The sequence below is a fragment of the Haliotis cracherodii genome, unplaced genomic scaffold, assembly GCF_022045235.1.
Source record: "Haliotis cracherodii isolate W230 unplaced genomic scaffold, xgHalCrac1.p SCAF_6, whole genome shotgun sequence".
NCBI classification, from domain to species: domain Eukaryota; kingdom Metazoa; phylum Mollusca; class Gastropoda; order Lepetellida; family Haliotidae; genus Haliotis; species Haliotis cracherodii.
Genome location: NW_027266319.1, coordinates 7,721,866 through 7,735,402, shown reverse-complemented (window position 1 = coordinate 7,735,402; position 13,537 = coordinate 7,721,866). Strand labels below are relative to the sequence as shown.

General features: G+C 41.0%; 1 protein-coding gene across 11 annotated transcripts in view; it reads left to right on the top strand.

Annotated features, from left to right (window-relative positions):
• The window catches only part of LOC139445009 (membrane-associated guanylate kinase, WW and PDZ domain-containing protein 1-like), a 158,212-nt gene that overhangs the window by 94,598 nt on the left and 50,077 nt on the right, over positions 1-13,537 (top strand). For all 11 annotated transcript variants that reach the window (XM_071226062.1, XM_071226060.1, XM_071226065.1 and 8 more), the window contains 2 exons: positions 1,998-2,050; positions 2,944-3,042. In XM_071226062.1, the coding sequence (XP_071082163.1) occupies positions 1,998-2,050; positions 2,944-3,042 (152 nt within the window). The remainder of the gene's footprint in view (positions 1-1,997; positions 2,051-2,943; positions 3,043-13,537) is intronic.

Below are 13,537 nucleotides of genomic sequence, written 5' to 3'. Positions count from 1 at the left end.
TTTAAAACCTGTTCTGACCCGGATCTTCACAGGGTACTGGGTGTTATAGGAGATTTGGTCAAGTACAGTCCCTGGATTCTCTGGACTTGATTCTTTCAGGCAGCGGGGCCACGGGGGGCCCAGTCCTCTGTGCAGAGTTGCGTCCCTTGGGCACGCCAGAAACCTATGATTGTGGGTTCGAATCCCGGTTCGCCCCGATTATGTTTCTAGGTTTGTCAGCACCATACCCGTGCTCGTAGGTTTCACCGAAGTGGTAAACGTCTGAGACCTGCATCACTTCGGGCTTTCCTCCCACATTAAGCTGACACGCTGCGATATAACTGGAATACTGTTAAAAGCAGCATTAAACCCAACTCACTCACTGCCTCACTCACTCTTTCAGGCAGCCATCCTGTGGCTGGAACATTGCTCAGTGTGGTGTTAAACAGCAGACAAACAATACCATCAGTCGACGTAAATCAGGAGTGACAAGTCACAGTGACTTCAAACTTGAAAATAGACTTGAACAAGAGTTTAATGAAGTAATGGTTACATGCTGAGGGAGTTCTGCAAGTTCATAAACACATACAATAGCAAGTCAGTGGTGTAGCATGGAGATGGTCAAAATTTTTATGTTTGTTTCTTGTTTTTTTAAAGCTGCTCTCAGAAAAATTCTAGCTATATGACGTTGGTCTAAATAATCGAGTTTGGACGGGACAATCCTGTGATTGACATTGATGATCATGAACACCCAACCTCTTGTGATGAGCATGGGTTGCTAAGATCAGTTCTAACCCAAATCTTCACAGGGTGTTACTCAAATGAGATTCTGGGCCAAATTTGAAAGAAGAGGTTGGAATTCTCTCCAGGCAACATGTGGCTCCCCCTATGTACCTACTATGTTCTATGGATTTACACTACCTGGTCTCTCGACCCATGAAGATCCAGCAACACATGTTTGCTGAAAAACCCTGACTATGCTTGTCGTAACAGGCAAAACTCGGGATCGGGTGATCAGGCTTGCTGACTTGGTTGAATCATGTTATTGTATGCCAGTTGTGTGGATCAATGCTCATGATATCAATCACTGTATTGTCTGGCCCAGACTCAGTTTTTTACAGACCACCGTCATATAGCTGGGATATTGTTGAGTGAGGCGTTAAACAACAAACCAACAACAACGACGACATGTAGGCTCTATTATAGTTTGGCCAAGTGGTTAAGTCTTGGTGATACTCAGGATCGATTTCCCTCGAGGGTACAATGTGTGAAGCCCCTTCCTTGAGTCCCTTTGTACTATTGCAGGGATATCACTGACAACAAAATACCCCTTCTCCCTCAAACATGTAGAAAGTATTGAGGATATTTAGCATTTTTAGTCAAACAACATGTTAATCTCATCAGATATCCTTATAAAGTAGTACTCTTGAGTTCAATATCAATTTATATTTTCATATAATTATGCTATTTCATCACAAAATATGAATGTCAATATTTTCTTGATATAATTGTGTCTGTATGATGTTATAGTTATTTTATGTTTTACAAAGTTGCACCCAAAAGCCTTTGTTCCCCAAATTAAGTTCTCTTTCCCTTGTGACAATCAGTCTGTCTGTTCAGAATTGTCTGTTTATTGAACACACGCTTTTCCCATGATGATACAAGCTCTGATGAATATTGACAGCTTGTGAATGCTTGGTTAATTAAACAATCATCTGTTAGCATTGTTACCACAGGTATGGAGTTATAAACTGAACGTCATAAACAAACATGATTTGTATTATTAACTCAGGAAAATGCCATCAACCGCCGTAATCTCATTAAGTATTGGTGACAGTGATTAAGAGTTTCATTGCTAGATTGCTGGAGCTTGGTAGTGTTTAATTGAAGCTGATGTTAATGATCCGCTACTGATGCCATGTTGATGAGCATATGAAGTCATATTGATCAGCTGTTCATGAGTCATGCTTGCAGTGATGACCCGATGGTGGAGCTGACCACACTGTTGTATATTTCAGCCACGTCAACCGCCGCACCCAGTATGACAATCCTGTCTCCACAGCTAAAAAAGGTAATAACAAAATGGTCATCTCTGAAAGCATATATTCAGGAATTAAATGGCATGAAAATCAATTATTTTTAACTGCATTTGAATTACATTATAACTCAAAGCCTTGTGCAGGGACCGCTGGTGGAGTTTTAAACAATATTTTTCGTCATTATCATAATTATTTTTTGTAATGTAGAATTTGAGTGATGTTTTTTTAAATGGAAAAAAAGGTGATTGTATGCTTTAAGGCACACTTTAAATTTCTCAAAACAGGTACTTAAGCCTCATGTCATGTACGACAGTTCAACCTCTTTAATCTGGACATTGTTGTCCAGGGTAACGGGGTCCAGATATTGGTGAAATAAATGTTGGCAGGAGGGTTCGACATGGACCAGCCATCACATAATCTTTGAATAATGAAAAGTGGAAAGACAAGTTTTTGTTTCAAATTTTGTTGTGTGCAGTAGGAGGCGCAGGTGAAACTGACGTGTGGCTTGTGATTTGATCCCTGTTCACTATGGCACTGTGGGCAAGGGTGGCCCAGTCGTCTAAGGCGCTGCGGTTCACTGTGCAGATTTGCATCCTTTGGGTGCGCCAGGAACATTTGATTGTGGGTTTGAATCCTGGCTCGCCCTGATTATGTTTTTAGGTTTGTCAGCACCGTGCTCATGGGTTTCACCATGGACCTATATAACAAGTCCGTGGTTTCACCAAAGTGGTAAACGTCTCAGATCTGCATCACTTCGGCCTTCCCTCCACATTAAGGTGGCACGTCGGGATATAACTGAAATAATTAAATCCAACTCACTCATTATGGCACTGTTTCAGATGCAACAATGTGTGTGTAAATATGAACTTTACTATCGTTACATTGTTCTTGTTGTTGTTCTAAACAGTTGCTCTGGATATTTCAGAGGATGAGTTGAATGGGACAAGCACTTATCCTCGACCAAGGAAACCTCAAGATAGTGCTAAGAGGTCAGCCAGTGACTCCAACATGAACGGCCAAACAGGTAGGTTGAAAGAGAACTACTCTTGTTGTCATAATGTAGACGTGTTGGGTAGGTGTGTCACAACTTCCTGAATAAAGAGACATGTTAGATTGGGATAACGGAGTTGCATCAAAGAGGAGTGCTGCTTCAAGTTGTGAGGGAAGGTGAGGAGGATGTTTCCAGGCTGCAGTTGTTGGAAGGTCCTATGATTGTCAGCTGAACACACACAACTCAACCTGGGTGTACTTGTGTTATTGCACTTGTGGAGGTCGGGATAAAAACTGAGATTGAAGAGCTGCAGTGTTGTGAGGATGGAGTAAGGTTTCAATTTGTTGTGGAAATGTTAACATTTTTCGTCGTGTCTTAACATGACTTTATCTTGACCAAGTTACCATTGGTCAGTGAAATACTGTGTACTGATGTGATAAGTTTATGGAGTTGCTTCCCCTTGTTGTGCAAAGATCAGCTTTCTTGGGTTTTTATCCTAGAAAGGATGGTGGGAAGCTTAGTCGTTCAAGCCCTAACCTTACTCACTCACTCACTTACTCGTTCACACATCTCCACGTCCCCACCCCAACCTCCCCAAGCCTACTCCAGCCTCCCCTCAACCTCCCCCAAGCCTACTCCAGCCTCCCCTCAGCCTCCCCCAAGCCTACTCCAGCCTCCCCTCAGCCTCCCCCAAGCCTATTCCAGTCTCCCCCGGCAGCCAACCCTAGCTTCCCTCCAGTCTACTCCAGCCTGCATGATCTGTCAGTGTGGTATGTCACACTTACTATTTGTCTACATTGGTGACATACCAAGTCTGACATACCCTGTTGCATGTTGATTGGGGTTGGCAGAGCTCCCACGTCGTTACTGTGGCTGCATCGTCGTTACTGTGGCTGCATCGTCAGTCAGTGGTCATTACGGGCTGTGTGATATCTGGTATGGATATGGCCCATAATGCATTTGAAGGGGAATGTTTGGTTGGTCAGTCATGAGTGTGTTAGTATAGAAACAGTATGTCTGATGTCAGGGGACGTTATTCTTCTATATTGTGACATGTATGGTTCAAACGATGCTAGGTAATATTAATATATACAAGGCACATCGGCTTTGTGATTTTACACACTCTAACTAGTGTTCACATGTGACAGCAGTGTTGTAATGTATAGTTTTATGCAAATCTTTCCTCCGACTGAGCTGACACAACTGAAATACTAAGATTAAAGTAGCATTAAGCTCACACACACACACTCTCACTCACTCACTCACTCACTCACTCACTCACTCACTTGGAAATGAGCACCAGATTGTGGAGCACTGTACCCCTTTAAGCTTCTTTGCCACATCCGCCTTGTTTATCATCATCATCATCATCGTCATCAATGTGCAAGCCTGTAGGTTAGAACCGACGTGTCTGGCAGAACTCCAACATCTTTGCTAGTCACCCTGCATCAGGAGATACAAAACATGCGGTGTTTATAATTCCTGTAGTGAAGTGCAGTGGGAATAAGGCTTTCTTTTTGACACACTGTTGTCACTTTGCAGATGCAGTCTGTGTGATATAGGACATGTAAATGCTGATTGTTTGTAACGATGTTGCCATGTGTTATATGTTAGAGCTTCTGCTTCCTAGAGTTTGAGGTGTTCAAGCTGCATTTGCTGCATTTGTGGTGATCAAAAGCCACACAACTTTTACTAAGGATGGTTACAGCACCACTAGATTTGCTTATGGCACACTAAAGTCCTTCACCCTTGGGGGATTGTGGTTATGCTGGTCCTAATGTTTGACAGTCACCTGGCCTCTTTCAACGAGGCAATCTTTTGTGGCAACTCTCATCCTTTAACACAGAGCACTTTGTGAGGTTTGACAATATGGTATGTATGATTGTGGATGTGACAATGCTAGCTTGCTCGCTTGCTCGCTCTCACTCACTCACTCACTCACTCACTCACTCAGGTGGTCAGACTCGCTGACTTGGTTGATGCATGTCATCGTATCCCAATTGGGTGGATCAATGCTCATGATGTCAATCATTGGATTGTCTGGTCCAGACTCATTTATTTACAGACCACCGTCATATAGTTGGAACATTGCTGAGTGTGGAGTCAATCAATCAATCAATCAATCAATCAGAGATAATGATGAATTGTCCCGCAAGGGACACACAACTTCAAGACTAAATATCTCTTATGCATGATAAACTTTAATTTGTTTATCTTGCCTAGCACAGTCCATTTTGCCTGTACACATACACAGGAAAGTTTCCAGGATTGGACATCTTGCTTCCTATTTGTGAAGCTGTTTCCACTCTCTATAACATTGTATACTCTATCTTCAGTCTGGAAGACAAAGCATAACCAGTTGTTCCTGCCACATCAAACAGCTGCACAATATCCCCTGTAATCCCCAGGGCCTGTTTAATAGGTAGCTACGCACTCATAACCCACCCTCTGGCCTTTACAAGGGCTCCTGCTCTTGGTGCTGCGACCCTGCCTTGCCTGGAAGGGAATAACACTGTTATCATCCAGGGAGTTAACCATAGAGGATTACACACTTTATATCATCATGCCAGCCTCCTCACATGCACTGTGATTTACACATCATAGACTCTGGATTACCTCAGAGGGCTAAGGTCTGGAGTACTTGCTGGCATGATTCGGCATCATAGCCGCAGGATGACTTTTCACCAGTCACAAAATTCATTGATTTCATTCCGTGGTTAATGTAATAATCTTGGATTGAAACGATACAGCAAGGTCAGAATATGATACATATCATGATACAAAGGCCACGATACAATACGTATCACAATACACATATTTACGTCAAATCATGTGGAAACTATTTTACTAAAAATATTTCAGTGCAAGATCATATGGAAAAGTTAGCTGTAGATACTTGTTTGTAGTGGCTATTTTTAGTAGTGAGCTTGGAATGATAACTCCAACATATTTTGCAATATTTAACTGACTTAAATTGCTGGGGGTGGAGGGTGTCATTAAACGAGTAGTAAGTGATATGTTTACGCAAGTGTATCGTCTTGTACAGAAAAAAGCGTATCATGTATTGTATCGTCACATGAAAACTTATGATGCACCGTGCACCGATGTATTGTTCCACCTCTTTAATAAATTATTTGATAATGATTCATAAACACATGCTCATGATACAGTTGGAATCGTAAATCGACTTTGCATTGAGCAGAGATTTCTTAAGATTGTGGAAAGGGTTTCGTCGCTTTATTTGTGTAACTTCAAATTTTATGCCATTTCAATAAAATTACTAAGTACTAAGTAGCCAAATACTTCTCGAAATTAGAGACATTATTGTAGCATATTTGTTAGTTAGGCCGTTTCTTGCTTTATGAAGCCACCTCTTTTTACGTACAGACTGTAAGATACAGATACAGATATTATTTTGGTTTTTTAGTTTAAACCAGGTCAGCATGCTGATGTAATGGCTGCTCACTTCACTGTTTCATGATGCACATCTGCGCCATTGGCAAACAGATCAATGCAGCTAATCACCAAATCTTTTAAGAAGGGTGTGGTAAAGTTTCCTGATAAAAGTGTTAAAACTTGGGATGCTTGGAGCATTAACCTGCTTGGCAGAGGGGCTGGTTTTCTGGTGTGGTGTGTAAATATTTGTAGCAGTATGGAGGAACGCGTTCCTGCTGCAGTATCATTATAACACAATATAGCCACTTGTGTTCTTGTTGTGAGCGTCTCGGCTAACTGATTGCATTACGGTCTGTCTCAGAATGCAGTGTTTGTCAGTACTATTCTTCAGTTCATTACATGGCTGCAGGCATGTTTTTCATGCCTTTTGTTTTTTCTTAACCTAATAATGCAGAGACGGTTAATAATGCTGGTCTTACATTTACAGTTATTTATGCTGTGCGCTTACCGTATTTGATGAGTTAAGCTTCCTGCTCTAATGTGTGAATCTATGTTTGAAAAGTGTCCTTTATGATTGGTTGGTTGGTTGGTTTGTTGTTTAATGCCGCCTTCAGCAATATTCCAGCTATATGACGGCGGTCTGTAAATAATCAAGTCTGGACCAGACAATCCAGTGATTGATATGAGCATCAATGCATGCAATTGGGATTGATGACATGCATCAACCAAGTCAGCGAGCCTGACCACCCAATCCCGTTAGTTGCATAGTTGCCTTTAACCGCAAGCATGGGTTGCTTTGTGTCCTTTATGAAGATAATATGTAATGGTTTCCTTTCTGTCAGTATTTTTGTATATTGTTGTAGCGTAATGAAGTATTCTGAACTGAGTCCAACCATCGAAAGTTATGGACCCATGGTGCTTGATATTCAGCTGATTTCCTGTACAAAATAACTGTCTCCTGGGATGATTCTAGATAGTCAATAGAACTGTTCTGTTATTTTGCCATTGTTTGACAAATTCTGAAAGTGTCTTTTGGGGACAAATTTCTGTGACATGTTGACACAATAGTTTTGTATTTACATGATCCAATTTCACACCTTTGAAATACCCTTTTGCACAGGGTTCTAAATAAATGTGGATTTTTTTGCCATTAGAGATGTTTTAAATTAAGTTATCATGTTCAAGATGGCTACCTGGCAGCCATCTTTGATTTTCTCCAACTTATTCATCTTTGACCCCAGTGAATCCTAAACAGGTGAGATGAAGTTCCCAAGTTCTAGTTTTTGTGTTCTATGATGAACCGGACTCCACCCAAGACGCTACTTCGAAGTGACTGGCATTGTTGTGAGATGGAACAGGAATGTTTCCTTGCCAACACTTCAAACAATATGGGATGTTTCCACCCAGACTTCTGCCACTGTCTCTCATGGGTGATACCTTCATTCCTGGCAGCAGCAGCGGCCATATTGATGGACTTGAAACAGGGTGTATGTATTTAGGGAAGTGTGGTGAAATGTGAACAGTGTTCAGTAAGTGTATGACGATAACATCTAGAAATAGACACACAGACATCAGACTGCATCAGTTTCAGACAGGAATATCCTGGAGGGGACCAGATTTCTGGATCAATCGCTGGAAGTCAAAATAATTTAATTCAGTGTGGCTCCTGCATTACTGACTGAGATGTTTGTGAAGACGTAGACTGACATCTGTTCTCTGAAATGTATTTTACAAAAAAACACACCAAAAAACCAGTTGTTTAATGATAGTTATAAAATATAATAAAAAGGAGCACAGAAACTTTCTTCAATTTCAGATACTGCAGTAATCTAGGCTTGCCAAACATTACAGACTTGCATTGGCTGTATTGGATATATTTGTTTCATGGTCTGTATGACAGACTAGTGAAGACGTTTCAGTATATAAACTGCATGCCTGGCCATAGAAAGCCTACACCTATTTTTGATGGCGACTAAAAATGAAACAAGCAAGAAATGGTTACACCATGGTGATGTACTTGATGTGGGTATCTTAGTTGTGTTTTCTACCTTATGTCTACAGTGTTTTTGGCCTAGTAACATTTGATAATGTTTGTAATTTTTATGGTCAAATCAAATTTTCAAGCGTCTACTGTCTTTTGCCTGTCAGTTTCCAACATGGACGACAGTATTAATTACATATCAGTTGGATAAAATAATGGTGAATAATTATTTTTGTTAAGATGTAACTACAATAGTGTCGTGGGGTGTGGAGACTTCATACAGCTGTAGCATCCTGACATTCTGGCTTGCTACTGCTCATGCAGGACAATGGCTGACGTCTCGGCATGTTCAGATGATTAAGGTAGCCTAGTGGTTAAAGCGGTCACTCGTCACACCGAAGACCCAAGTTTGATTCCCGACATGGGTACAATGTGTGAAGCCCATTCCTGGTGTCTCCTGCTGTGATATTGCTGGAATATTTCTAAAAGTGGCGTAAAACCACACTCACTCACTCACATTATGTGTTTTCAGATTTGCAGGTTTTGTTGTGTTAGTGATGCCCAGAAATTCAATTTGGAACTGACAGGCATTGGATACTTGTCACCTTACTATCCTTACTGAAACAGAACATTTCATAGAGAAAAAGGTATTTCAGCAAGTCTACCTTCCTACCAGAGTTAACCCGTTTCACTGTGTTGTCATAGCTTTTACCTTGAGTCAGAAAGTCTGTGGAATAAATCCAATCATTAGTGTCAGCAATATGGCTGCTACAATAGTACTGTCAATCAAGTTTAACATGGGCATGTGTGAGTTTACATTGGTGAGACTAGGAACTGCTTATCTCCTTGATAATATCTGTCGGCTGGTGAATATTCTTTAAGTACCTCTATCCTCTTGTACTTATTTGATAGCCAAACAACGGATTTAGAGAGATTTGCCTTCAATTAGGTCCGTCTTGGCAGGACCATGTGTTGGAGCCATAGCTGGCAGGCTTGGACAGGCTGGGGAGCCGGATAGGGATCTAACTGGCCCTGATAATGGCCGTGCTAACAGGTTTACACACAAAGCCACATGGTACCCCCTGTCTGGTATCTCATTGACCAGTGGAGAATGCCATCCCCTGCATCATCTAGGGTTATGTTTATCACAGAAACCTCAGGCAGATGTGGCCATCAGCGTTTCTGGTTGTTGAAGAAATGATCAAAAACAGTTTTGGAGGCGTTGTCAGATTTTAATGAGATGATGATTCCAGTGGATTTAAGACCAGTAGTATAAATATACAGGGCTTGATAATATACTTTCAGTAGTGCGAGATTTTAGTGTTAGTGTTGACTTCAGAAATCACATTAGCTTCAGTAGGATATCAAACAGATGAGTTGATGAATATTGATGCCGTATTAGCAGGTTTTTATTAGATGATGATGATGATGATGATGATGATGATGATGATGATGATATGCTCATGGGAAAGGAGATGTGATAATTGACCATGGAGCTCACATTAATTCATGAACCGAAAGATGTTAATGGCATTCTGTACACTGAGTCTGTTGTTGTGATTGGCTAGGTTGCATCACATGGCTCATTTAGCTACAATGCATCACTTCAGCTCTTGTCAAGCCTTAATGCATTTGTGAAAGACAAAACGTTTGTCTAGTTTACGAGTATCATGTACTTTCCTCCCATCTAACTCATGACTGACAGGAAACCTGTCTTGTTAATGAAGAAACATTGTGAGGGTAATATAGACTCTACTACTGATATAAAGTGGTATGTTGCTTCTTTCGATGGTGGAAGACCAAACCCGGTCCGCAGTCACTGCTTCATAGTTTCTCCATTGATTGCTCTGCTTGCAGCAGGGTAGACTGGTGGTTAGTCCTGATACAAATAGGGCGGTCGGGTAGCCTAGTGGTTAAAGCATTGGCTCGTCACGCCGAAGACCCGGGTCCGATTCCCGACATGGGTACAATGTGTGAAGCCCATTTCTGGTGTTCCCCGCTGTGATATTGCTGTAATATTGCTAAAAGCGGCGTAAAGCCATACTCACTCACTCACCCTGATACAAATATATCAAATACAGCCCATGCAAGTCTATAATGTTTGGCAAGTCTAGATTACTGCAGTATCAGGATGAAGAGAGTCTCTGGGCTGCTTTTTATTATATATTTATTAAGATAATTTAACCCCCAAAAAATTTTGTACGATATGTTCATTTCAGAGACTAGGTGTTAGTCTAACGGGTGGTTAAAGTGTTTGTTAGACTTGCCCAAGTCTCTAAGGCAATAATTATTAGTTTTAATCATAACTTCTAGATGTAAATAATAAGAACAAGTTGTCCCTATAAGAGACCCAAGTCCTAGTCCACATATCTGGATTTGCCTATGGGTACAATGTGTAAAGCCCTTGTCTGATGTCCCCATCATATCGGTGGAATGTTGCTGAAAGTGGCGTAAAATCATGTTCACTCACTTAATGTCTGTAATTGTTTCTCTCGCTTGCAACAGGCAACAAATTGGAGGGGTATCTGCCAGGGCAGAGTTCCAGTAGGTATCCATGGTAATGGCTAGAGAGGAATGGGTGGTGAGAATGTGTGACCTGCGCCTTGTTCCACAAACCCTTACTGTAACACAGATTCATGTCAACATCTGTTGTTGCTCACGCTATCAGTCACTGGTTTGCCTGGCCCAGGGTTGATTATTTTCAGGTACAGGAGGCATATTGTTGTCTTGCATAAAAGTCACTGACATGCTAACTCTAATCGTGATTTTTTTGGGTCAGGTTTATGTCATATTTCAGTCAATCTTGGTTTCAAACTTCCATATTGTCTTGCATAAAAAAAGTCACTGACTCGTTTAGACAAATGGCAAATCCTTTTTGCTGGATTAATATCATATTCAAGTCAATCTCAGTATCATACATCAACTGATTTGTTTTGTGATTTTCATGAATAATAGAATATCATTTCACGCTTCTCCATTTTCCTTTTAAAATATTGATGAATACATTCAAATCCATCATCCAAACAAATAAACCCAATCATAGTTCAAATCTTATCTCGTTAATTGGTTCACTTTTACATTTGATCAGCCAATGATGCTACTTTGCATATCACCTGAATCTTTGCCATTACGAGTGTAATATATACTTGTTATGATTGATACCACCCCCCTCTCATATTTCTACCTCTATTGGCTATATGATTTATCTCCCACTTGACATATATTGCCTGTATATCGCCTCCGGACTCACTCCACCTGTTGGTCATTGAGAGACTACATTCCACACAACTAATGTGATAACTACAGCCATGTGTAGGACTGGTGTTCATGATATTTCCCTACAACTGTTTCTACATGTGTGAGATCCCAGGTCAACCTCTGGCTGATGCTTTCAGGCTGCTGCCTATTAGAACAGTTATCACTTTATCTGCCCCATGGTATTTGACCTGAACTGTCCTTTTTAGGTGTCAGTTTCCAGATTGGCAGTATATATTGCAGACAGTCAGTATAGAATTGGCAATATTGAAAATTGATATTTGGCCAGGCTGTTGAGATTTTAAGACTTTTCATAGACTAACATCTAGTCTCTGAAATGAACTTTTACAGAAAAAAACAACGTTTGTTAAGTTATAGTTATGAAATGTAATAAAAAGGAACCCAGAGACTTTCTTCAATCTTGTCTAACATTATGAACTCTTTCTTATACCATCTTTCTTATTCCTTGTCTGAGGACCCTGCTTTGTATGTAAGATTTTTACAGTACATAGCTGATTCATCAGAGGCTTTGAGGTTGCACGGGTGGCCCAGTTGTCTGAGGCGCAGCAATTCGCTGTGCAGAGTTGCGTTCCTTGGGCACGACAGAAACCTATGATTGTAGGTTCAAATCCCGGTTCGTCCTGATTATGTTTCTAGGTTTGTCAGCACCATACCCGCACTCGTGGGTTTCACCCAAGTGGTAAATGTCTGATACCTGCATCACTTCGGGCTTCCCATCTGACACACTGTGATATAACTGGAATTCTGTTAAAAGTGGCGTTAAGGCTTTGATATTTTGGGGATCTCTAGAAACACAGGATGTACTTTGCCATGCATCTATAGCACTATCGTGGTTGTCAAGTCCAGGTATGCGGCAGGCTTTACAACAATCATCCCCCAGCAACCGAAACTAGCATCATCACACAGTTGCCGGAATACTGTTAATAGTGGCGTGAAACGTCACTGACTCATTACAAAAGCCAGGATCCACAACGCTGAATCATAATGTAAATATTTAACTTGTAAATGCATGGGAGTGTGCTCACCAAGTTGCAATAACTCATAGCCCTGTGTATTTCACAAAAATAAACAAATGTTGAAACTAGAGCTAAACCACTAACAGTCAGTTGTCCCATCCTGCATCTTAGAGAGGATTGTATGGGTGCTTCACTCACTCTGCCTCCTTTAAGGCACCATGGGGTTTTAAAGTTCATTTTTATGTCAGAAATCTGTTTCCTATAAACATCCTTTATTGCTGTTGAGGGATTAGACTGTTACAGCGTTTACAGGATCACCATCTTCATCAGTCCCTTGAAGGGACCTGAAATAGAATTGGTCTCAAGCACTCTACTGCATATTGTAAGAGGCGACTAGATTGGATTGGGGGTTGCCGTATTTGTTTGCATATTATCATATCCCATTGGGTAATACACTCATAAAATCGACATTGGTATGTGTGTCCAATTTACCTGTCTACATGTTCCCATCACATTCCTGGCATGCTGCTGTGTGTGGCGTTAAACTACAGATTGTTGTTTGTTGTTGTTGTTGTTTGTTGTTTAACGCCTCACTCAGCAATATTCCAGCTATATGAAGGTGGTCTGTAAATAATCAAGCCAGGACGAGACAGTCCAGTGATTTATGTCATGAACATCGATCTCCTCAATTGGGAAACGATGACATGCCTCAACCAAGTCAGTAGGCCTGACCACCCGTTCCTGTTAGTCACCGCTTATGACAAGCAGAGACGCCTCTTATGACAAGAATTGGTTGATGAAGACCTATTCTAACCTGGATCTTCACAGGTATTATACTACAGAGAACAGATAAGCCCTGATAATGATGCTTAGTTTGTTAGTATCATATGATGTTCATGGTAAACATCAAAGACCTGGA